This window comes from Oryzias melastigma, linkage group LG14 (genome assembly GCF_002922805.2).
Source record: "Oryzias melastigma strain HK-1 linkage group LG14, ASM292280v2, whole genome shotgun sequence".
In the NCBI taxonomy this organism is placed as follows: domain Eukaryota; kingdom Metazoa; phylum Chordata; class Actinopteri; order Beloniformes; family Adrianichthyidae; genus Oryzias; species Oryzias melastigma.
Window position 1 is genome coordinate 15,743,118 of NC_050525.1, and position 22,306 is coordinate 15,765,423.

Here is a 22,306-nt window from a genome sequence, read left to right on the forward strand (position 1 = left end):
AAACAGCATCTCAACAAAGTATTGAAAGACTCTTGTTTTAAGAAAAAGTGTCTATTTTCTGAATCACAAGAAAAACAATCTTACCAAGAAAGTTTTTCTATGAATAAATAATTTTAATTTGACAAAACTTGCTTTTCTCAAAGTAAGAATTCTCAATAAGACCCACTGAAAGTTCTTTTCTTTTATCCTTTTTAAATAAATTCATTCAAATTTGAAGAATTTTTGACGTGTTTTTTAGGATGCCTGTTTTTTGAGTGTACAGATTTTCTACATTTTGAGTTACCCAATCGGAAAAGCTCCTGTGTCAACAAGGGGGTTGAGTCCCCAAAATATCTTGTCATATTAAGACACAAGAGGATTCTACCTTAAATCTGCTCTCTCAAAGCTCTTTAATGAGTCAAAGTTGGGGACTACCTCATGCTGGGTTTGCACTTTTTAACCCACTATCCATCCACCCATTTTCTAAACCTGCAATATCCCTCTTTGGGGTAAGTTTTGCTGGAGCCTGTCCTGTCTACTGTTGGGTGAAGGCGGGGTCCACCCTGGACAGGTCGCCAGTCTGTCGCAGGGCTTCTTGAACTAATGGCAGAAAAAAATAAAGATCTGATGTCTAAGCAGCACCTGGACAAACTAGTTCTTGTGTTTATCTTAAAGAGGCTTGAGTACTTTAGCATAGGACTACAAAAAAGAAAAAAAAAAAAAAAAAACGACAAGAAAATTGTAGCTTATTCAGAACTCTGCTTAGTTTAGCACTAAAATACACAAACATTCTCTTTACCCAGTATGTACCAGCCAGACCTCTCCGACAATTTGGAATCCGATCTTTTATCAGTTCCTAGAGTTAGAACTAAACATGGAGAAGCTGCATTCAGTCTCTATGCTCCACAGATCTGGACAGACTTCCAGAAAGTCTGAGATCAGCTGAAAACTCAGTTTTGTTAAAGACCCACTTGTTCTCAGCTGCATTTGACTAGTTTTTGTTTATAAGTTTACATCCACACTGTTACTCTAAGCTTATTTTAAAATAGTAATAATTAAAAAAAAAAAAAAATCCTAAATTCACGTGAAAAAAGTTGCAAAATTATGGTAAAAATTTTGTAATTTTAAAGTAAAAAACAACTTTTTGGTGGTTTAACCCCCCCCTCCCCCCCGTCCAACCCATTTATATTGAGTGTCAACCACGGAGCCACTGGGTCACATTTAAAAGTATTTGGCTTGACTTGTCCTGGATTTGACCTCATAACCTTGCAGTCTAAGAGCAGACACTCTACCACTGGGACACTGAGCTGGTCATTTTATATGAATATGATTTTACAAGACTAAAGTTGTAACACTATAACAAAAATTAAAAAAACAAAAGTCATAAAATTTCGAGAAAAGCTTATAATTGTACAAAAATATAATAGTAACATTACGAGAAAAAAGGTAAAAATAAAATGTACTAGAATAAAGTTGTAAAATTGTGAAAAGAGAATCGTAATTTTACGAGAAGAAAGTTGTAACATTAAGAGAAAAAAAGCTAAAACATTACGAGAAGAAAGTCAGAAAATTATGAGGGAAAAGTCACAATTTATGAGGATAAAGCTGTGAAACTTTAAGAAAAAATTTATATTTTATAAAAGGCTACAATAATCACAACATTATAAGAAAAACGCAAAAAAATTATGAAAATAAAGTTGTAAAAATTTTGATAAAAATTCTTAACTTTACTAGAATAAAGTCATAACAATAAGAGAAAAAAAATCAAAATTTTACAAGAATAAAGTCATAAAATTATGAATAAAAGTCATATTTTATGGGAATAAGGATGTAAAATTATGAGAAAAAAGTTGTAATTTGACAAAAATCAAGTTGCAACATGAGAAAAAAGTGGAAAATGTACTAAAATAAAGTCGTAGAATTGTGAGAAAAAGTTGTAATTGTATAGAATAAAATCGGGACATTATGAAAAAATTTACACAAAGTTTATAAAGTTTAAAATTTATGAAAAAAAGTAGTAATCCTATGAAAACAAAGTCGTAATATCAAGAAAAAAAGTCAAAACTTTCCAAAAATAAGCTAGTAATAGTTTAGTAGTTTATTATTTTTTTTAATGAGAATTAAGTTGTAATTTCCCAAATTGCAAATTAAGAATTTACAAGATTAAAGTCATACATTTATGAGTCAAATGTCTGTAGAAAACTATAGGCAACAACAACAAATGTTGGAATTGGCCACTTCAGTTGTTGTTGGTATTAACATTAAAAAGAATTAGCAGGAAACTGAGCCTCTTCAGAAGATGATTCTTAACCCATAAGGAGTTTTTCTGTTTACACCATTGGTTGAATAGTTGTCCAAATGCATTATGGGACTTGGATACTTTGATAAACCAAAGCCTAAAATTCTCCCCATAGATGTCTGCATTGATAGATTTAGTCAGGACGTAATGGGAGGCTTAATTTTCTAAAAAGTATGGCTTTTTCCTCATAAGATTGTGACTTTTTTCTCATAATTTTAACAACTTTATTCTTGTAAATGTTTGACTTTTTCCTTATATTTATGCGACTTTTTTTCTTATATTTAAATATTTCTTTATTTTAAGGTGACTCTAATAGTCCGTCATGGGAATCACAACTGTAGAAAGTCTAGACAGAGAAATGTCGCCTACACGGGAAAATAAAACGCTGTTTTTATGTGAAGTTTTTTGGTGATGGATGAGACATCAAAACAGGAAAGGTTCTTCCATTTCCTGTGAAGATCTGACGTTGTTTCACAATAAACTGCTAAAGTTCCACATTGACCTCTAAATGTCACCAACATACAGTTTTTTTTTCCTTAGGTATTTTATTACATCCTCTTCACAAAAATATACATTTTCCTTCCTGAGTTGGGAGGAAGTTGCACAACTTTTTTTTTGTTTCAAGAATATAGTTTGTGATAGTTTGAAAGAAGCAGTTTTAACTTAAATGTGTGACACAAAAGTGTTCTTTTAGTTTTCGTCCTCTGAAAGCAGTGCACATACATTACCATTGCTACCGTAATGTTTACTCTCTTCACCCTCCCCACTGTCCAGATCTATTTTCCAATCTCTGCTTCGACCGTCCTCCCCCCACTGGTGACCTTCCAGAGATCCCCTCTCCATCTCCGTGCTTGCGCTCCACTCCCTCTCCATCTCCTCCGCCTCCTGGGCTATCTGCTGGCTGTTCAGGTAGATGCTGCTGTGCGAAACCATTGTGCAGGTCTCCCTCGGCGGCAGGTGCGCGTCTGCGTCTGCGTCGAGCTCCAGGAAGGCGTTGGGTGGGGGTGTGAGGCGGTCTGGCAGGTGTTCCTGGAGCGTGCTGTGGCCCTGCGTCTGGCCTTGCAAGTGGCCGTGCTTTTTCTTGCGTTTCATTGCAACCTTCAGATCCAGCGAGGCGTAATTCAGGTCAGCCTCTGAAGGCTGAATCAAGAAAAAAAGAGAGGAAATACTATGAATAAAAAGCACTTTTTCATCGTTTTTATGTCATTTCTGAGCCTCCTTTTAGGTTAAATTTGAGTTTTGGACTTCAAATTTCTTGTATTTACTGAAAAGCATGACGATAACTATGTTCAAAAGCTTTAAAAATATGTTTTATGTGGGAATTGTCAAAAAATAAAAAAATATTTTAAGTAAGGAGACGAATATATGGACTATTTTTCCTCAATATTTAATTTAATAAGATATGTTCAGCACAGAGTTAACCTTATGTCACTCCTATAATGTTTAACCCTTTAACATCAGAGCTACATTGTTCATCTTCTTTTATTTACTGTAATTTTTTTAATTTTTAATGCGATCAATGTAATTCCAGTAGATTCTGAAGGAGAAAAGTGGCAGAATCTACTGGAATTACATTGATCGTGTTAACGGTCAGAAAATTACAGTATATTTAAGATTTTGCGATGCCTCAGATGTTAAAGTGTTAAAAAAAAGTTACAGTCCAGAAGGGCCAAATCATTAAATGTTGAATTTAAACTACATGCCAACCACTAATCTGATTTTTATTTTAAACTTCAAGCTTCAAACTGAAGTGCTTCAAGAAAAATGTAAATTTTTACATTTTTTTTGGCCCTAAAACACACTTTCACAGTAATAAACAAGCAGAAAATATTTGCATTACAGCGTCAACTTGTTGATAAATTGTTGAAATGTAATACATGATAATAAAAGTTTTTACCTTTCTGAGATTTCTACTGCGCTGCATCCTCTCATAGCAATCCTCTGCAGCTTCTGTGAAAAAAGGTCATTTTTTTATTGGGTTTGTTCTTAAATAATTGAATTTAGGTCAATAGAAGAAAATCAAACCTACTTTTAATCCACTGATTCAAAAATCTTTTTTTTTGCATTAATAATTGCTACATTTGGCTAAACATCTAAAAGCTGAAATTGCATTTTTTGGGGGCAATTCACAGAATTAATTCAAAGATTTCCCCTTTTATATTTTTCAAAATAAATGTTATCTATTGAAGCCTCGGCTCACCGCTTCTGTCTGTGCTGATGTTGCCGTAGATTGGATTTTCCTGTTGCTCACGACGATTGCAGGGATTTTCCTGCTGCGCTCGATGACTCAGATTACGAAAATTCTGCCTCTCCATCTGTGACTGGCTGCAGCAAGACAAACAATTTTGAATTTATTTCCACATTTCATGGTTTAGTAGTAGAAATATTAAAACAAAAACTGCTTTTTATTTTTGACTCAATTCCACATGACTTTTTAAAGTTAAATTTGAAAAGTACAAAGAAAAAAAAAACATACGTCTCTCTGTCAGAAATGTGGCCAAAGCAGCATCCATCTGCATCTGTACAAAGAAAGAAGCATTTTTTTTAACAGTGTCGTACTAAGAAAAGAGGTGAACAAAAATAAATTGATGCTTGAGTTTACCTTTGCACACAGCGGCTCTTCTTCTGAGGCAAAAGATTATGTGAAGACTCAAGGAGATGAACAAGGCCACAGATAGGATTCCACAAGCTAAGTAAATTGGAAATTCTTAAAAGAAAGAAGAAAATACAAATCATAAGCTCTGAAATTGTTAAACCAGGAGCAAATTTTATGTGAACACTGACGTCTTTTAGTTTACAAATCGGAAAAACAGAAAAACTTTCACCTACTAACATTGTTTAAATGTTTAAACGTTGTTCTTCACACCAACTGCAGCTACAGTCTGTTCTGAATTTAGTTCTTTGCCTAAAAAAAGATTATGCTTTTCTTTCTTTTACATCCTATTAGACGGCTTTAAAAGTTCCTTTTAAAAAAATCTTTAAAAAAAAACGAAAATGTGAATCTTTTCTTACCGTTCATATTAAAGTTGTCTTGAACTGCACGAGTGTGATCGAGTAGTTCTCCACTTAAAGACATCACTGCGTTTTCATCAGTGGGGCGTGCTGCACTGTAGTCTATTTTTACCCTGCCTTCGCTACATCTTTGAGGTGCTTTCAAAAACTGGCTGCTCTTCAGTTACAAACAGGAAGCATCGTAACCTCATTCTGAGGCAGGTTGTGTTGTTGCCTCTGTGGGATACAACACAACTTGAGGCAGATCCTTCTATTGTTTCAAAATGTGACAATAATGAAAAAAATGTGTACAAACAACCTTTTTTAAAAAAAAATAAAAATAAAAGCACATTAATAGATTACACAGAATTATTATAGAATTATAATTTCTTTGTAGTTTGCATATTAATAAAAAAATTACACTAACAGAAACTTCACAATAAAAGCCTTAATGAAAAAAAGTCTAATTTTTGAAGTTTATTTAATTTCTTTTTTTTTTGTAATGGTGTTTGTTTTGCTTTTTAAAATTATTATTTTTTTCTTTAAATTACTAAGGTAAAAAAAGTGCTTTATAAATAAAGTTTTATTGGATTCAACAGAAAAAAACACTTGAAGATGAGGTCTGACTGTTTTAAAGCAAATATTTTGTTGAATAGGAATTGAAAGAAAATGTCTTCTGAAATGCATATAGTTGGTTGCCTGTTTAAAAAAACAACAAAAATTAAAAATGACATTTGTCAGATTTCTGCATAGTTCATAAGCCAATTACAATTTGCATTTGTAGGTAGTAAACAACTAACAAAATCTCAAATCAGAACCAGAGTAAAATTGTTACTTTGCAACACGTACCGTAAAGGAAGCCAGTTTCCTAATATGTTCAAAACTATATTCACGCTGGTCCAAATATGAACATTAATATTTCATGCTTTGTGCTCTTCTTTAAGTGCTGCAGCATCTGCACATTCAGCTATCTCAATTTAATTATTTTTTAGTATAATATTTTTGTTGTTTTTGCAACTTTCATTCATTTTGATATATTTATTTGCTTTTTATTCACACAAAATTGTGTTTAAATATAATTTTTCATTCTGCTGAATCTTTCTGTGAAGCACTTTGACTTGCCTCTAAGTATGTAAACAGTTTTAAAAACGGCGTTTTGCTATTAAAGACGATGATCGCTGGAATGGATATCACTAATGTACATTTCTCTACAGACAAACTCCTCGTTTGCTTTCCACTGCTCATCCATGCTCTTTTAGAAACAATTAATTTCACATTTTAGAAATGATGTCTGTGAAAAGATTTCCTCGGGGGAAAATATTTCAAAATAAGATGCTTAAATTAAATCTTTTATTTTCCCTTCCGTTTACTTGATTGTCCTTTAAACTTGTTTATTTTGTTTCAGAAGAATTAAAACCAAATTTCATCCTTAATTTGACAATGCATTACCAAACTTCACACTCTGCACTTTTTGACACATTTTCACACGTATTTGGTTAGACTTTAGAACAAAAGAGCTTGTCACATCACAATGCATGTTTGCACAAGTCTTCTGACATGAATTTATCGAGAATTCAGATCTTGCAAGCACATGTACCTTGTGGTTTCGCTAGTGTGGTTGGAAAATCAGAAGACAGGCTGCAGTTGTGAAATGTTTTTTAGCACGATATACAGCACGTTTGGGCAAACGTGTTAATATAACAGATTCAATGTTTCTGCACGAACTTGTGATTCACTAACTGGTTTGTTAAAGTGGTCAAATGAGAACTTCAAATACATGCATGAATTGCAACTATGTGGAATAAAAAGAAAAAAAATTAAATGCTAATAAATTACAAAAAAAAAAAAGATAAATCTATTGTTTGATGTTGTGTGGTCTGTGGTGTTAGCCCCAAACTGTCGATACGAGTGTCACTTTGTGGTTGTGGTGGACAAGCAAGGTCTTTAATTCTTAGCTTTAGCTTGTTTAGGTGAGCCAATGACAAAAAAAGCATCTGTTGACTTCACTGTAGGTGTGTGTTATATATAGCCTGCATGGTGGTGAAGTGGTTACCACTCTCACCTCACGGTAAGGAGGCCTTGGTTCAAATCCTGGCTGGGTTCTGTCTGCGTGGAGAGTTTGCACGTCCTCCTAGTGCTCTCTGGCTTCTTCTCACAGCCCAAAAATAAGATTAACTGGTCATTCTACACTGAAAAAAGTTCCAAATTGGATCAATTAATCAGAGTTCTTAAATTGTTAACTTTAAAACTGTTAGTTTTCATTAAATTAAAATTCTGAGTTGATGATTTACTCAACTTAAAAAATTAATTTGATAAAAATGAATATTTTTAAATGTAGCAAAATTTGTTAACTGATCTAAGTTGCCCCTTAAGTGTGAATGAGAGTGTGTGGTTGGGGTGCAGGTAAAATTCTGGGCGGCAAGTTTGGGTGTGCTGAGAGTTTGGGGCGTCATATTCATTTAAATCTCTAAAATATGGAGAGAAAATAGACTCACCCCAATTTATGTGTGTATGATTCTCGATTTGTGTGTAACTTTAGATTTATTTGTGCGTAATTGATTTGTAACGTATACAAAATATTTTGTGCACAAGTACAGAGATCGCAAAATAAAAAAAAATATACAATTTACACATGTACAACTTGAAAATTACAACAGCTTAAAAATAACTACACATAGAAATCTTCAAAAATCTCTTGTTACTCGCACACAAAAACGCATACATGAACAAATCTGGATAATGGATGTACAAATATGTAATATAAATAATCATGATGATGATTTATATATTTTTCAACAAGTATGTTGTCAACCACCTTATAGTTAAATCATTGAAAACATTTTTATTAAATATAGACAGAAAATACATGTAACAGTACAAAAAACAACACTTTCATTAAGATGTTGTTCCATAAAAAACATTAACAAAATAATTAATATACGTCATTCATCTCTTAATATTATACATTCTGATATTATTGTACACAATGAACAAAATAGCACTTTTTTTTCCTTATTTTCTTCATAATGATTAAAAAAAAGAAATAACTTTACAATCCAGATTGTCCAGAGACTTTGTTTGCATAAGTAAATCTCTTTCACTTCCTGTCAGTTCATTCTGCTGGGCTGCAATTGCACTTTAAAACAACCTGCAAGTAAAAGCAATGCATTTAATCTGCACCAAATAAACCAACCAGGAAACCACACACGAACCCCCCCCCCCCCCCCNNNACACACCCGACGTAAAGCTTGTGAATGTTCTTTTTTTAATAAACACACGTATTATCTGGGTAATCTGCTATTGAATTGCATCTTGACGTAGGGAAAAACTGGGTTGGTGTTTCGTTTTGTCTTATAGCTGTGTACTTGACGGGAGGCGGAGGGGGTTTGAACGAAGGGGGACCTTCCATCTCCATATGTCTGCAGAGAAAGAGCACACAGGGGTTGACTGATGAAACTGACAGACCACAGAAAGTAGACCAGTCTATTAAAGACCCACTCCTATGAAAACCATGTTCTCAATGTGTATAACATGTTCTTGTTTTTCAGGACAGAGGGCATATATAAAGGAAATGAAGTTTCAAATTTTGTTTCTAACTATTTCTGTTTAAAAAAATGCTGTTTAATAAAGCTTATAGCTGTGATGTAGATGCTATAGCCACAAGCTCCCTGCTCCACTCCATTCTGATATATTCACTCGCAGACAAATATATCCGTGTACGTCTTCGTTTTCATCTGAACTGGCATCTGGCTCAAAACTGTGCACCTGGATAGCTTCAATATTGCTCGCCATTTTTGTTACAATGCTAAAGTTAGGTTGGGGTTTTGAGGGGCTGTAAGCTAGTGGAAGAGGGTAATGATAGGAAATCAGGGCTTACTCTGCGTCAATGGTCCCCCCAAAAACTCAGAGGTGAATTGTGGATGGACATCTGCAAAAACTATATCTGACAGAACAATGTATGTTTTTGGCCAAAAACTGCATAATCATAATTAAGAGTCCACTTGGAACACTTTTACAATAGATCAAAAGATGATGGAAGGGGGACTATGTCAACGCCTTCTTTTATTATAATTGATACAGGCATTTCTGAGGCCCCTATTTCATTAACTTAATTCAAACTTTCCAATAACAACCCATTATATGTCCGTTGATCCATTATTTCTGCCCTATAGTTCATCATCATTCCACTAGGGGCAGTAGATGAGCGTTTCCTCATTTTAAAATGGCTGCCTCCATGAAATCTTAAACATTTTTGGCAGGAAAAGTTTAGATGATTTTCAGAACTTTAACTCATCTATTATCATACATTTTTTAATGATTACTTATTGAAAAAATAAAAAAATATTGACAGTAAACTCTTAACAATTCAGTTATACCCTGGTAAAACAAAGGTACATCAAATTTGAGACAGTGGGTAAATAAGATGCATTTTTCCTGAAAATTCACACCAATATTTTTGCATCTTAAACTATATATGTATATATAGAAATATATATATATATGTATATACTATATATAAATACATATCTCATGGAATAATGAAATTGCTAATTTTTTAAAATGTATTTTATCAAAAGGAAAAACATTTAAAAAAAACAAAACAAATATTTAGTCAATTCTTTGAGGAGATGTGTTTACAGGGTAAACTATGATAAATAATATCATGACCACCAAATAGAAGACACTAACATTGTTGAAGGGTGGAGCTTTTACCTTTTATATGTTTTGTGTGCCCAATAGAGGAAACCAAAAACACCGAGTACTGTCAGCACTGGAAGGATGATCAACACCAAATGACCTCGTGCGGTACCTAGGAGATATACATATATATATTTTAGCAAAGACATTTCTTTTTTTTAACAGAGAATACTTAAGTCAAACCAAGCAGGATAAGTAGGTGATTTAAGTAAAAAAAGATAAACCATTTGCTGAATTTTTCTTCAAATCCTCTTGTGGTTGTGCACCAATTCTATCCACTCGTGATACATTTTCCATCTTGCTAAGTAGCTTGAGGCTCAAAAAGCTGGAGTTTATCAAAATACAACATGTAAGGAATATACAGATATTAACTCTGACTAAACATTCACCTGAAGCTCTTGGGGGTTCTTCCTGTGGAGAATTCGGCTCCTCTGATATTTTTAGAAACTGTTCTTTGTTGATTTTACGGCCCCGTGGACTTACATGAGGAGCCACAAACACATTTATCGACCAGAAAATAACTTCAAACATTCGAAATGGGAAAACCAACTCCTATCTGCAAGCAAATTGCTGTTGATCGCATCAAGATTCTGATGCTTTGAACTCTGAAAACATATTTTTTAATCATAAAAACATGGAAATTTTATTAAATATTACCTTTCCCATCAGGAGAATTCACAGTCGGAGTGTACTCCAGGTTAACTTTTATTGTAGAACTATTGAGGGTGCTGGATTCTTCTGTGACTGTTGAGTTAATAGTAGTCGGGTCCACATGGGTAGACATGGGTTCTTCTGTCATCTGATCCGTGGTGGTGTCGAGTGTAGATTGGATTAACGCTGTATCAGCGTTTGTTGTAGTAAAGTTGAACGGCTGACTGGTTTCCGAGTAGTTGTCAGGAGTCATTGCAGATGTAAAGCTGATAGAGTGGGTTGTCTTCTCTTCTGTTGTTTCTGAAACATCTGTGGCTAAAGAATCAGTGACTAAAGCATCGCTGGAATCTGGACGAGTGGTCCAGTTGACATGTGCTGGAAGCTCTGTAGTTGATGGAGGTGTGGAGCTGCTGTGAATTATTTCAGTCAGGTTCTCTGGTGCAACTGTCATGACATCTGAAAGAGGAAGAACAAGATTCTGTCAAACAAATGCTTATAACAGTCCATGGAAACTGTCAAACACATACACAGAGAAAAACAGGAGTCAGCAGATTGATTGTTGAAACTTTTTGTTCTATATTTTTCAACACAAGACAGCATATACTCTGCTGTATAGGTCACAACGCATTATAAGGCGCACCATTAAGGAATGGTCCATTTTTGAATTTATATCATATCTAAGACATATTAATCTATGAAGCTATGTTCACACTGGGCTCAGAAACATTTTTAACTCTGTAGTCAGTCTACGTACAAATCCTTGGCAAAAAAGTGTCCTTTTCAAAACGCTGAAGAACCCACCGTTTGAAAATCTATCATGAAGGAGAAATTGATAAATGCGGTTTGTGACCAGCTGTGTAAGAAAAAGGTTGGGGCAAGATTAATAAATTAGCACAACTTTGGCATTTGGGACCAAGACTCTCTCAACTGTGAATACATGTGCTAGTATTTGATAGCTACAAACCTGTGTGAACACCATAAGTCAAAAGTGCATTCAAAAACTAGCATTCAACACATCCTCGAATCTGTTAGTTAGACTTTATCAACTGCATTCATAGTAATTCTAGAACTTACATGTAACACATTAGCCATATTAAAGTAGCAAAACCTGAAACTCCCTTGTTAGTAACACATAAAAAACACAGGCCGACACTGCTACACATTAGCCGCGCTAGCTTAATTACAAAAATTTGTTTGGAACACGTAAAAAACAGAGTGAAGCCGCTAAAACAAACTTTGCTCTAACTAAACGAACTCCCAACCTTGTTAACAACACATATAAACAGACTGATATTACTAAAACAAATGTTACTGTGACTACGCTAACTCCCAGCAGTAACACTCCGACAATGCTAAATGTTAGCCATGTCAGCATATTTACAAAAACATCCCGCCTTGTTTGAAACACGTAAAATAAATAAATAAATAAATAAAAAATGGATATCGATAATACAACATTACTGACTACACAAATTCTCAACCACGTTAAGCTATTTACAATAACACCCAGTCTGGTTGGCAGCTTGTAATAAAAGCAAAAAACCTGACGGTATTTTGAACCGTGTGCCTCTCAAACTTGCTTTGACATCAGTAAGCACAAGCAGATTTATTTGAAACGGGACTAAGCTATATATATATATATATATGTTTATTGTTAAAGCCCACTGACAGCTAACTGAACAAGAATCTGACTTTGATTAGGATTTCTACCTTTTTCTTTTGGAGCAAATGTCAAATGCTTTTGCTTGTTTTGCTTTTTAACCTTCTTTATCAGATGACCCAGTTTTATCTGAACTCTTCTGTGGTTTAAACAGGATATTCATTGAAATCATATACAGCAAAAGGTCCAGGTTAAGGGACAGCCAAACAACCAAATCTTCACATCTCTGTCATTGTGCCTGACAGTGAGTTTGGGGTATTTCTACTAAAAGGCTGTTTGGTTTGGACTAAAACATGATAATTACTCCAGATGATGGTCTTTTGGTCAGACAGATGTATTTATAGTATCACAGTTCACTATATTACGTGGACTTGAGTCATAGTTTCATAGTTCTTGTGTGACTTTTGGACAGAAAAGGTCCTTACCCACAAGTACACTCCTGACATTCAGCACTGATGATGCTTACTCTCACTTGATATGAAATTGCTGTCCACCCATTTTTTAAAACTTGTCTCTGTCACCATGCTGTATCATTTTCTTTATATTATGTTTTTATTTTCTGGTGGAAATTCCCCAAAAATCCCAATTGGCTACTTTAACAGTCATGCTCCATGATTACTATCTTGTATAATATGTTAGGCGATGAGAACATTTTATTTATTCATTTTCACTGAACTTTTTTCCTAATTACAAGGATGTTCTTCCAAAATTCCAAAACACTAAAGTGATTTTAAATCATTTGGAATGGATTTCAACTAACAAAAACAAAAAAATACAAAAGAAGACAAACGAGATTTACATCTACCACTATATTAAACTTAAGATGGTTTGATTTGATTGGAAAATAAATTATTGAAAGTGAATGAGATATATATTCATAGATATACACATAATGTCATTATAAATCCTTTTGATAGACATATTTACTTGTACATAAAAAATCCATTAAATGGGGTTTTTGTCAAAAACAGTTCAATTAATTGCTTAAAAAAGAGTGAAAGTAAGAGAATATATATATATTTCTACCTCTATTACTTACTTTTTTCCCTACATATTTAGGAACTTCTAATTAAACTCACAGTTTACTTGATTTATTTGAGATCAGATTTTGTGCATTGCTGTAATAAAATCAAAATCATCCCTTAATATAATCAGGTAGAAAAGAATATCTGATATATTTACACAAACTTCCTGTATGTATTATTCTCACTGAGCTCAGAGCACAGATAATATTTTGATGAATTATGTACAACGGACGTCATTATAAGTGAGATTAGACTTCATGAATGGTTTAATAAAAGGCAGAAATATTTAAATGGAAGACCTTTAGCTCTGAATCATCTTTATAAAACAGCCTTGTTACGATTTTGATGCTAGAAAAGGCAACTAAATCCACTTTTGTTTCTTCCAGTCAGAAATCTCTTAACCAACGATTCCTGTATGTGTTCCTTTCTTTGTATCAGCCCTTCATGCACGTCGTAAAAATGTTATTTTTTTATTAACTATATATTTGAATAGAATATGAGGTTGAAAAGTTAAGTCATTAGCCAAAAAGTCACTGAATTTGAATTTAGCTAAAAATAAAATGAATTTGAATTTGGATGCACCAGAACCACATAAGGATTTTGAATATGATTCAGGATATTAAATTGTGGATGTCAATAGGAAACACAATGACAAAAGCTGTGTGAACATTCTATGAACTATTTATTTCTCCATACACTCTAGTACTGTTTAGAATATTGAGCAGACAAAAAAACTCAAAAAGTTATACTTTAAATTAATTTAAAAATAATATTAGTGTATTTGTGGGCATCAACTTGCTGCAATTCTCTAGTCTGACCAATAGATTGTGCTCTCACTCCACAGGAGGATTTGGGTTTTTGACGGCTGTTTAGGGCTTGAAAGTATGAAGAAAACAAGAACAGGAACTACAACTGTTTTATCTGCACCTGAAAACTTTTGTTTTTTACATTTCTGTGAAGCATGCATACAAGAAAGCAGAGCCTTGTGAGATCACTTACCCAAATGGAATCAATCCCAACACAGAAAGCTGAATTTTAACAGAATATAAACCCTCTTGGTTTTGTTTTTTACAACGTCTGCTTCAGACAACTGAGAACGAATCATCTAAAGCTGTGAGTGTGTTTGACTATATTACCATAAATGTAGCTTCAGATGCTGTGAACACCTTATTTTGTCAACCAGTTCAACACTATCTGACATCTAACAGGAAATAAAGAAAAAGTTTGAAGTTTCTAATTAACTCATTCTGACGTAATTGTCCTTCTGCAGCACTGAACTGCTGAGAAAAATGCAAAATGGCAAGTCATGTTCAGAGTGGGTCAAGTGGGTGTAAAGAAAAAAAAAGAAAACCAACAGGAAGACTTACCTGTGGTAAAGCTGGTTTCTGATTGCACAATGATGCTAAACTCTCTATGCAGGCTTTTGGCTCCAGCATCAACGGTCAGAATATAAATCCCTGCATGATCGTCTGTCACCAACCGGAGATCCAGAAATTCTTTGTCTGACACCAGCCTCTGGTCCTAAGGCAAAAAAACATGCATCTCTTACATAATAACAAATAGATGTAGTCAAATTCCTCCAAAACAGCTGATTTTATGTTGTTTTTTTTCTTTTTTTGGCAGCTCATCGTAATGGTTCTAGCCCATTTTACCTTGGTCCATCTATATTGTGCATGAGGAATGTCCGTGCAGCCAATGGTGACATTTCCTCCGTAGAGAACCTCAACAGTTGCATTAGCATCGCAAATGATTTGAATTTCATCTGGTGGGAAAAGGACATTTTTTAAAAGGTGAATCAATCACAGCCTTACAGTAAAGTTATAGCCTTGAAAAAAAGAAAAGGACTGGAGATTTAATTGAGAAGAAAAAATGTAATTATGCAAAGAAATAGAGTTGTATTTGCGTATTGTTAAAATTAAAACAACTTTCGAGGCCATGTGTTGCAACGCAAAAACAGTTTAAGGTGTGCTAAAATAAATCTACATAAGCTCAACTTACCTTTGACTATTAGACTTGTTACACGTAAATCAGAACCTGAAGGAAAACTTGAAATTGTACAAGTATAATTTCCACTATCCAATTTCTTTACATTTTGGAGGTATAGATAGGTGCCCAGCATTTTGTTTGTGCTACTTTTCTTAATCTGGACAGTAACATTTGTCCAAAAGTGGTGCAGTCCATAGTCTACACTGTACACCACCAGCTTTGTTGCTCCGTTTTTTGTCCATTCAATAATAGTGATCTTGAATGTATGATCTTCTTCTAGGATACATGGCAAACTGACGTTCTGCCCCACAACAGCTTCCACTGTTGAGCCAGGAATGACATTGACATCCTGGAGCCCTAACAGAAAAACAAAGTGAAAAAGTTAGAAGCAAAAGCCACTAACTAACTAACATACTCTATGAGGTTTAACAAAGCAAGACACTGATTTGATGTGAGCTATGGTACATGTAGATGTCCACAATTACCTTGGATAACGGAGACTAAAAGCTGAAGAAAAAACAGCCCAAAAGCAGCTCCAGGCATAGTTGCGCTCCCCTGAATGAATACCGTCAATCAGACAAAAGTGAAGGATTTGCTGAAAGACACAACAGTTCACTGATAGTTGCAGAGTGAGACTGTCTGTGAACAGGATGAGCGTTTGTTTGACAGGAAGCCACAAGTCGTGCATTTTGAGTCATGCATGGTCCTGAAGCTTTGTGGCCTCAAAAACAGAAAAGGAAAAAAAAAAAAAAAAAAAAAAACCTTCAAGCCAAACAGATACCTGACATAGATGTAAATCACTAACATTCTCATGCATTCTTTTCATTGGGGCCGAGCATTGCTTAACAGTCTGAAAATGGGTCAAGATAATAAATATAACATATAAAAAAAAAAACCCTAAAAGATGTGTTGCTGTAACTAGTTTTTTTTTTTTTAACCCTTGTGTTATCTTTTGGGGTCCAGATGTCCCCACTATCACACTGAAATGTTATTTCTGCTATGACAAAAGTGGAAAAAAGTAGACAGGATGTCGTCTGCTTTGGACACCAGTGAAAATCAAAAATCATTGAAAAAAATTAAGTTCAGTGCGACCCCACTCCCGACGTTGACATGTCAAGGATAGTTCATTTATATCACTACACAGAATATGTGTTTTGTAACCTGTTCTTATGTTTGTCGTCTTGTTGTCCTCCTCACATCATAACGCTCAAGCTACGTTCACGCCGTCCTCGGCAACGCACGTTCAAGTGGCCACTTTCAATGAAAGTCTGTATGAATGTTTAGATTTCAAACTATGCAAGTTTTTACCATTTTTTTTGGACTCTACGTAAAAAAAAAATGGTGGCCATTAAACACACATTCTTTTGTCCAATCAGTGACTTGCATGGATGGCGTCCCTTTTAATTCACAGAATTAACATGATCACGAAGGAGAAATTAGCGATGGTGGTTTGTTTCTTTAGGTTTTTCTCAATGTTGGTTTTATTGCAAAGAAGACAGAAGGACTTAAGCTGTGAAGTAACATGATGATAAGCGTAACTGAAACTAGGATGTCTAAGAGCCTCCTTTCAATCAATGGTCATTGTTATGCATTCGTTTTGTTTTTCTTTTTGTTCTGTGTTTTTTTTGGGGGGGGTGTTTTATTCCTGTTTCAGAGTGGGACCTCTGCATTTTTGTGGATCTTTGTGTGTCTATCTGTGTCTGATCAGTTTCAGTTTCAGGAGTGGTGAAGGAAGCCTTTAAAGCACCATGTGGACCTTGAGAAGGAAGCACAGATGTAGCCTGTTGTCATTCAGCTGGAGGTAAACTCCCCTTTCTTTAGTATGAGTTTCTCCTGCTTGTTTTTGGTAAAATCAATTGTATTTCTTTATTTTAAGATAGTAACAAATAGTATTGTTTTTGCGACCTGTTAAGACCATTTGCTTTAAATAAGAAATGAAACAATTACCTTGTTTTTGAAAAAAAAATTAATCAAATATCCACAAGTAAAGAAAAGCTAAAGAAAACATTGAACTTTTAGATATTTTTATGAATCACAACAGTGTTAAATAGACATCACAATTTTCCCACAATCTTGCCCTAATAAAGTTTACAATTTTTGTAACAATATCAAACACATGGTTGAGTTTAAGCACTAACTTGTAAAGCTCATGCTGATACACACACACACACACCCACATATAAATGTATATATATATATATACATATATATATATTACAAGTATAACACAAAGCAATGTGCTTGAAAAGGAAAGGGTAAAAGAAAAGTCTTGAGTGGACCCTCCCCTTATGTTACATGTTTTTATTTACAGTTTTAAAAAAAAGATATGTGCCTTTTTCTGTCACTTTGTCTCAGATACGTTTCAAAAGTCCAACATTTTTCCAGTAATATATGGACAGCCAGCCATTGCGAGGTCCACCAATGTGTCTCATTTCTGTCCCAGTGCGTCCATGCAAGCATTTACCTCTGTGAGCAGATTGCTCCCGGTCATTGTCCCCTCTTTAGTCCGCACATTGCAGCCATCTCCTCCGTGATCTTGAACCCTGTTATCCCTCGTCCACAGCCATAGAAAAAAAGTCAAATTTTGCCACTTGACTTTTTAGCTAAAGTTCCATATTTTCCAAGATGTCCTAGATCCTCATTTTTGTATCTTACCAAGCAAAGTCTCTGCAGTCCGCGCCATTTCGGTCTCGGGGAAGTTTCTGTTTGTCTCGCCGTGCTTCCTATCGTAATGTTGACTCAAAATATAATCCTTAAATACAGCGATCTGCTCCTTGCACACTGAACACACTGCTTTACCTCCAATATAAGTGAAAAAGTACTTAACAGTCCAATTTTGTTGAAAACTTTGCATTTGATTTCTGTCTTGTGCTTTTTACCCCGAGCAGACATTTTGTCCTCCAAAAACTCTTGTGCAATTTAAACAGGCTTTTAAGTGTGGCGCGGATTCTATGGAGGAGTGGGATCAATGTTGTCTTGTAATTGTTGGAAATGTGTTTTATTTTCAGGAGATTTTCCATTTACCTCACGCGGAGCAGTCAAAGGTAAGCAAAGGGCCTTTTCTGGCTCATGGGTCGTATAATGCCCAGGTCTGTCTTTGACTATTAGACTTGTTACACTTATATTAGAACTTAAAGGAAAACCTGCAATCTTACAATTATAATTTCCACTATCCCATTTCTTTACATTTTGGAGGTATTGATAGGTGCCCAGTATTTTGTTTGTGCTACTTTTCTTAATCTGGACAGTAACATTTGTCCAAAAGAGGTGCAGTCCGTGGTCTACACTGTACAACGCCAGCTTTGTTGCTCCGTTTTTTGTCCATTCAGAAAGAATGATTTTAAGGTCATGATCTTCTTTTAAGATACACGGCAAACTGACGTTCTGCCCCACGACGGCTTCCACTGTTGACCCAGGAATGACATTGACATTCTGGAGCCCTAACAGAAAAACAGAGTAGAAAAAGTTAGAAGCAAAAGCCACTAACTAACTAACACACTGCGTGAGGTTTAACAAAGCAAGCCACTGATTTGACATACAGTAAGTTACAGTACATGTAGATGTCCACAATTACCTTGGATAACGGAGACTAAAAGCTGAAGAAAAAACAGCCCAAAAGCAGCTCCAGGCATAGTTGTGTTCCCCTGAATGAATACTGTCAATCAGACAAAAGTGAAGGATTTGCTGAAAGACACAACAGTTCACTGATAGCTGCAGAGTGAGACCGTCTGTGAACAGGATGAGCGTTTGTTTGACTGAAAGCCACAAAGTCGTGCATTTCAAGGTGTACATGGTCCTGAAGCTCTGTGGCCTCAAAAACAAAATAGGTAAAAAAAAAAAAAAACCTGCAAGCCAAACGAATTTTCTCTAACATTCTCTCATGCATTCTTTTCATCGTGGGCGAGCATTGCTTAACATTCTGTAAATGGGTCAAGACAACCAAAATAAGACAACAAAAACCCTAAAAAGGTGTTATACTTTTACCCAAATGTGTATTTTGTAACCTGTTCTTCAAAACAGGCAAAAAATTGTAAACATGATCACGAAGGATAAATTAATAATTGCAGTTTGTGTCTGTCTGGAATTACATGACATCAAGACTTTCACATGTGGGAGTAGAGCTGTGAAAGAGAAAACCTGGAGAGAACAGTAAAAAAAGAAGAAGCCCGTTCTTATCTGGTGCTGGTTGAACATGCGCATTCATGAAACCGGGAATTGCACGCTCTTGAATGCATCACATGCGGCCAGTGTGTACATACCTCGAAAAGTCTTTGTAAATGCATGTTTCGTTCAAAGCTTTTGCATTCATGCATTTCTACACAACTTTTTACAACTTTTCAGACTCTATATACAAAACATGTGTTGCGATTTAAACCAAGTTGAACTTTAACCAATCAGGGATTTGGATTTGTGACATTTGGATGGTATCCTTTTTAATTCACAAAAGGGCCAATTGTTTAAAAATTGATCATGGAAGGATAACTTCATAATGGCGGTTTGTCCTCAGCTGGAATTATATCACACCAAATCTTTCAAATTTATGAATAGAGCTGTAAAATAAAAACTCTGGAGCAAGATTTACGAGATTTGCACCACTACAACATTTTGCACCAAGCCTCCTCCAACTGAGTGGGGCGTGAGATGAGCCAGAGGCGAGGTCCACGACCAAGGACAGGAGCACAGACGATCCTTTATGTCAATGGAGCTGCGTGACAGGTGGGGGCGTGAGACGTGCCAGAGGCGAGGTCCATGACCAAGGACAGGAGCACAGATGATCCTTTATCTAGATGGAGCTGCGTGACAGGTGGGGGTGTGAGATGAGCCAGAGGTGAGGTCCACGACCAAGGACAGGAGCACAGATGGAGCTGGGGACAGCTGGGAGCCTGAAACCAGCGCACTATACTTTCACCAGCGGTAACGCTTTATATTAAGGTGTGCTTGTTAAGTATTAATAAGATATTAATAAGCATTAGTAAGATGCTTATAATTTGCTTATATGCACTTATAAAGATATTAATAAGCCGCTTATTACACTATTATCTAAATTATGGCGTGGTATCAATAAGATATTAATAAGCATTAGTAAGATGATTATAAGCACTTATAAAGATATTAATAAGCCGCTTATTACACCATTATCTAAATTATGGCATGATGTCAATCCAATTAATTATGTGCTTATAAATACTTAATAAGCAATTTGTAAGCTACTTATTACAGTATTATATATTATCAGGTTAATGGGCCGGTAAGAATATGCTTATAAAGATATTAATAAGCTGCTTATTAGACTGCTATTAAATCGCAAAGCAATAGGCCACAAAGAATATGCTTATAAAGATATTAATGAACTGCTTATATTGCTTATTACTGATGTCTAATACCAAGTTAATAAGCCACTAAGAATATGCTTGTAAATGTGTTTATACACTGCTTATTACACTAGTTTGCAGTACCCTAATCTAAAGCGTGGACCATTTGTGTTAATAAAGAAAAAACACAACAAACACTGTATGAGAAGTTTTAATTTAAACACAAAACATTACAGCTTTAAACATGACACTCTCTTTTGCTGTTTAATTAGGAAGAGGCCTTAATATATTTTTGTTACTATTAATTTGATTGGAGGATGCAGAGAGGGGGCAGAATGATGACGTCATGAGGAGGAGACGAGAAACTCGCGGCAGAAAAACGTGGCTGAAGGATGAAGAAAGCCTGTCAACAAGTTTCAGAAACGGATAAATATGTTAAGAACGAACGGACAGTGAGTTCAGAATAGCATGTTTATGGTTTTATAAGTTTAGATGCACTTGGTGGGTGTGAGCTTGCTAGTCAGCGCGACTTAGCTAACGTAGCGTACCCTGCATCGGACTGGACTTTGAGCCGCTAACCCAGCGACTGAAAACCCCGGGACTGCACGAAGACGATAGGAACCGAGTGAGTGGGACACGCGCACGTTCAAGGATTCCAGTTTGACTCTGGCAGGACCGTCAGAGTTCTTCGTCGTGCTTCGTCGTTGTGCTGCATCAAGTCTGCATCGGGACCTCATGACATGCTCTGAGGGAGTGCATTGAATGCATTCACACAACTAGCCTTCAGTTAATAATCAATTAAAAGGCTTTAGTAATTCTGGTGTCTGCTTTTACAATATACTAGAGGACAAACACATTTTTTTTGTCTGTTTGTTTGTTTTGTTTGTTTGTTTTCCCAAGAATGGGAGGGACCCTTAAACAGTTAAAAAAAACAAAAAAAAAAAAACAGAGACAATTTTGTGATTTGACTTCGACTTGTAACCTTAGACTTGGGACTTGACTTGGACTTGCCCTCAGAGACTTGTGTACAACTTTGCCTTGAAGTCACTAACCACACAGTTGGCACAAACTGGATGTTTTGTTTTACCAAGTCATTATTTAAAGAGTTAAACAGCAAAAGAGAGTGTCATGTTTAAAGCTGTAATGTTTTGTGTTTAAATTAAAACTTCTCATACAGTGTTTGTTGTGTTTTTTCTTTATTAACACAAATGGTCCACGCTTTAGATTAGGGTACTGCAAACTAGTGTAATAAGCAGTGTATAAACACATTTACAAGCATATTCTTAGTGGCTTATTAACTTGGTATTAGACATCAGTAATAAGCAATATAAGCAGCTCATTAATATCTTTATAAGCATATTCTTTGTGGCCTTTTGCTTTGCGATTTAATAGCAGTCTAATAAGCAGCTTATTAATATCTTTATAAGCATATTCTTACCGGCCCATTAACCTGATAATATATAATACTGTAATAAGTAGCTTACAAATTGCTTATTAAGTATTTATAAGCACATAATTAATTGGATTGACATCATGCCAATTTAGATAATGGTGTAATAAGCGGCTTATTAATATCTTTATAAGTGCTTATAATCATCTTACTAATGCTTATTAATATCTTATTGATACCACGCCATAATTTAGATAATAGTGTAATAAGCGGCTTATTAATATCTTTATAAGTGCATATAAGCAAATTATAAGC

General features: G+C 35.1%; 2 protein-coding genes and 1 long non-coding RNA gene across 3 annotated transcripts; all 3 read right to left on the minus strand.

Annotated features, from left to right (window-relative positions):
• Nucleotides 1-2,100: 2,100 nt before the first annotated feature.
• On the minus strand, nt 2,101-5,491 carry LOC112142519. The gene is made up of 6 exons (XM_024265954.2): nt 5,291-5,491; nt 4,881-4,985; nt 4,755-4,797; nt 4,479-4,603; nt 4,176-4,228; nt 2,101-3,418 (listed from the first exon to the last, which is right to left on the minus strand). The coding sequence occupies exons 1-6, from the start codon at nt 5,352-5,354 to the stop codon at nt 2,969-2,971; spliced, it is 840 nt and encodes a 279-aa protein (XP_024121722.1). The 5' UTR covers nt 5,355-5,491; the 3' UTR covers nt 2,101-2,968.
• A 1,432-nt stretch (nt 5,492-6,923) lies between these two features.
• Nucleotides 6,924-16,528, minus strand: si:ch1073-15f19.2 (T-cell surface protein tactile). The gene is made up of 7 exons (XM_024266244.2): nt 15,775-16,528; nt 15,302-15,646; nt 14,956-15,065; nt 14,671-14,824; nt 10,625-11,074; nt 9,983-10,079; nt 6,924-8,688 (listed from the first exon to the last, which is right to left on the minus strand). The coding sequence occupies exons 1-7, from the start codon at nt 15,830-15,832 to the stop codon at nt 8,535-8,537; spliced, it is 1,368 nt and encodes a 455-aa protein (XP_024122012.2). The 5' UTR covers nt 15,833-16,528; the 3' UTR covers nt 6,924-8,534.
• Nucleotides 16,529-16,922: 394 nt separating this feature from the next.
• On the minus strand, nt 16,923-19,545 carry LOC118599668. Its single transcript, XR_004949109.1, has 2 exons — nt 18,864-19,545; nt 16,923-18,729 (listed from the first exon to the last, which is right to left on the minus strand). It is a non-coding gene; the product is annotated as an uncharacterized LOC118599668 (long non-coding RNA).
• Nucleotides 19,546-22,306: the final 2,761 nt, after the last annotated feature.

Bases quoted from the DNA above. Each gene is read 5' to 3' on its own strand.
- LOC112142519 (XM_024265954.2), bottom strand. From the start codon at position 5,354: ATGTCTTTAAGTGGAGAACTACTCGATCACACTCGTGCAGTTCAAGAC. The intron at 4,229-4,478 runs GTGAGCCGAGGC...CTTTTTTCACAG, and splicing joins CATCAGCACAGACAGAAGCG to AAGCTGCAGAGGATTGCTAT. The intron at 3,419-4,175 runs GTAAAAACTTTT...TTCTTGATTCAG, and splicing joins GCAGTAGAAATCTCAGAAAG to CCTTCAGAGGCTGACCTGAA.
- si:ch1073-15f19.2 (XM_024266244.2), bottom strand. From the start codon at position 15,832: ATGCCTGGAGCTGCTTTTGGGCTGTTTTTTCTTCAGCTTTTAGTCTCC. The intron at 14,825-14,955 runs GTAAAATGGGCT...TTTTTGCCTTAG, and splicing joins CACAATATAGATGGACCAAG to GACCAGAGGCTGGTGTCAGA. The intron at 11,075-14,670 runs GTAAGTCTTCCT...TTCCTCTTTCAG, and splicing joins AGAAACCAGCTTTACCACAG to ATGTCATGACAGTTGCACCA.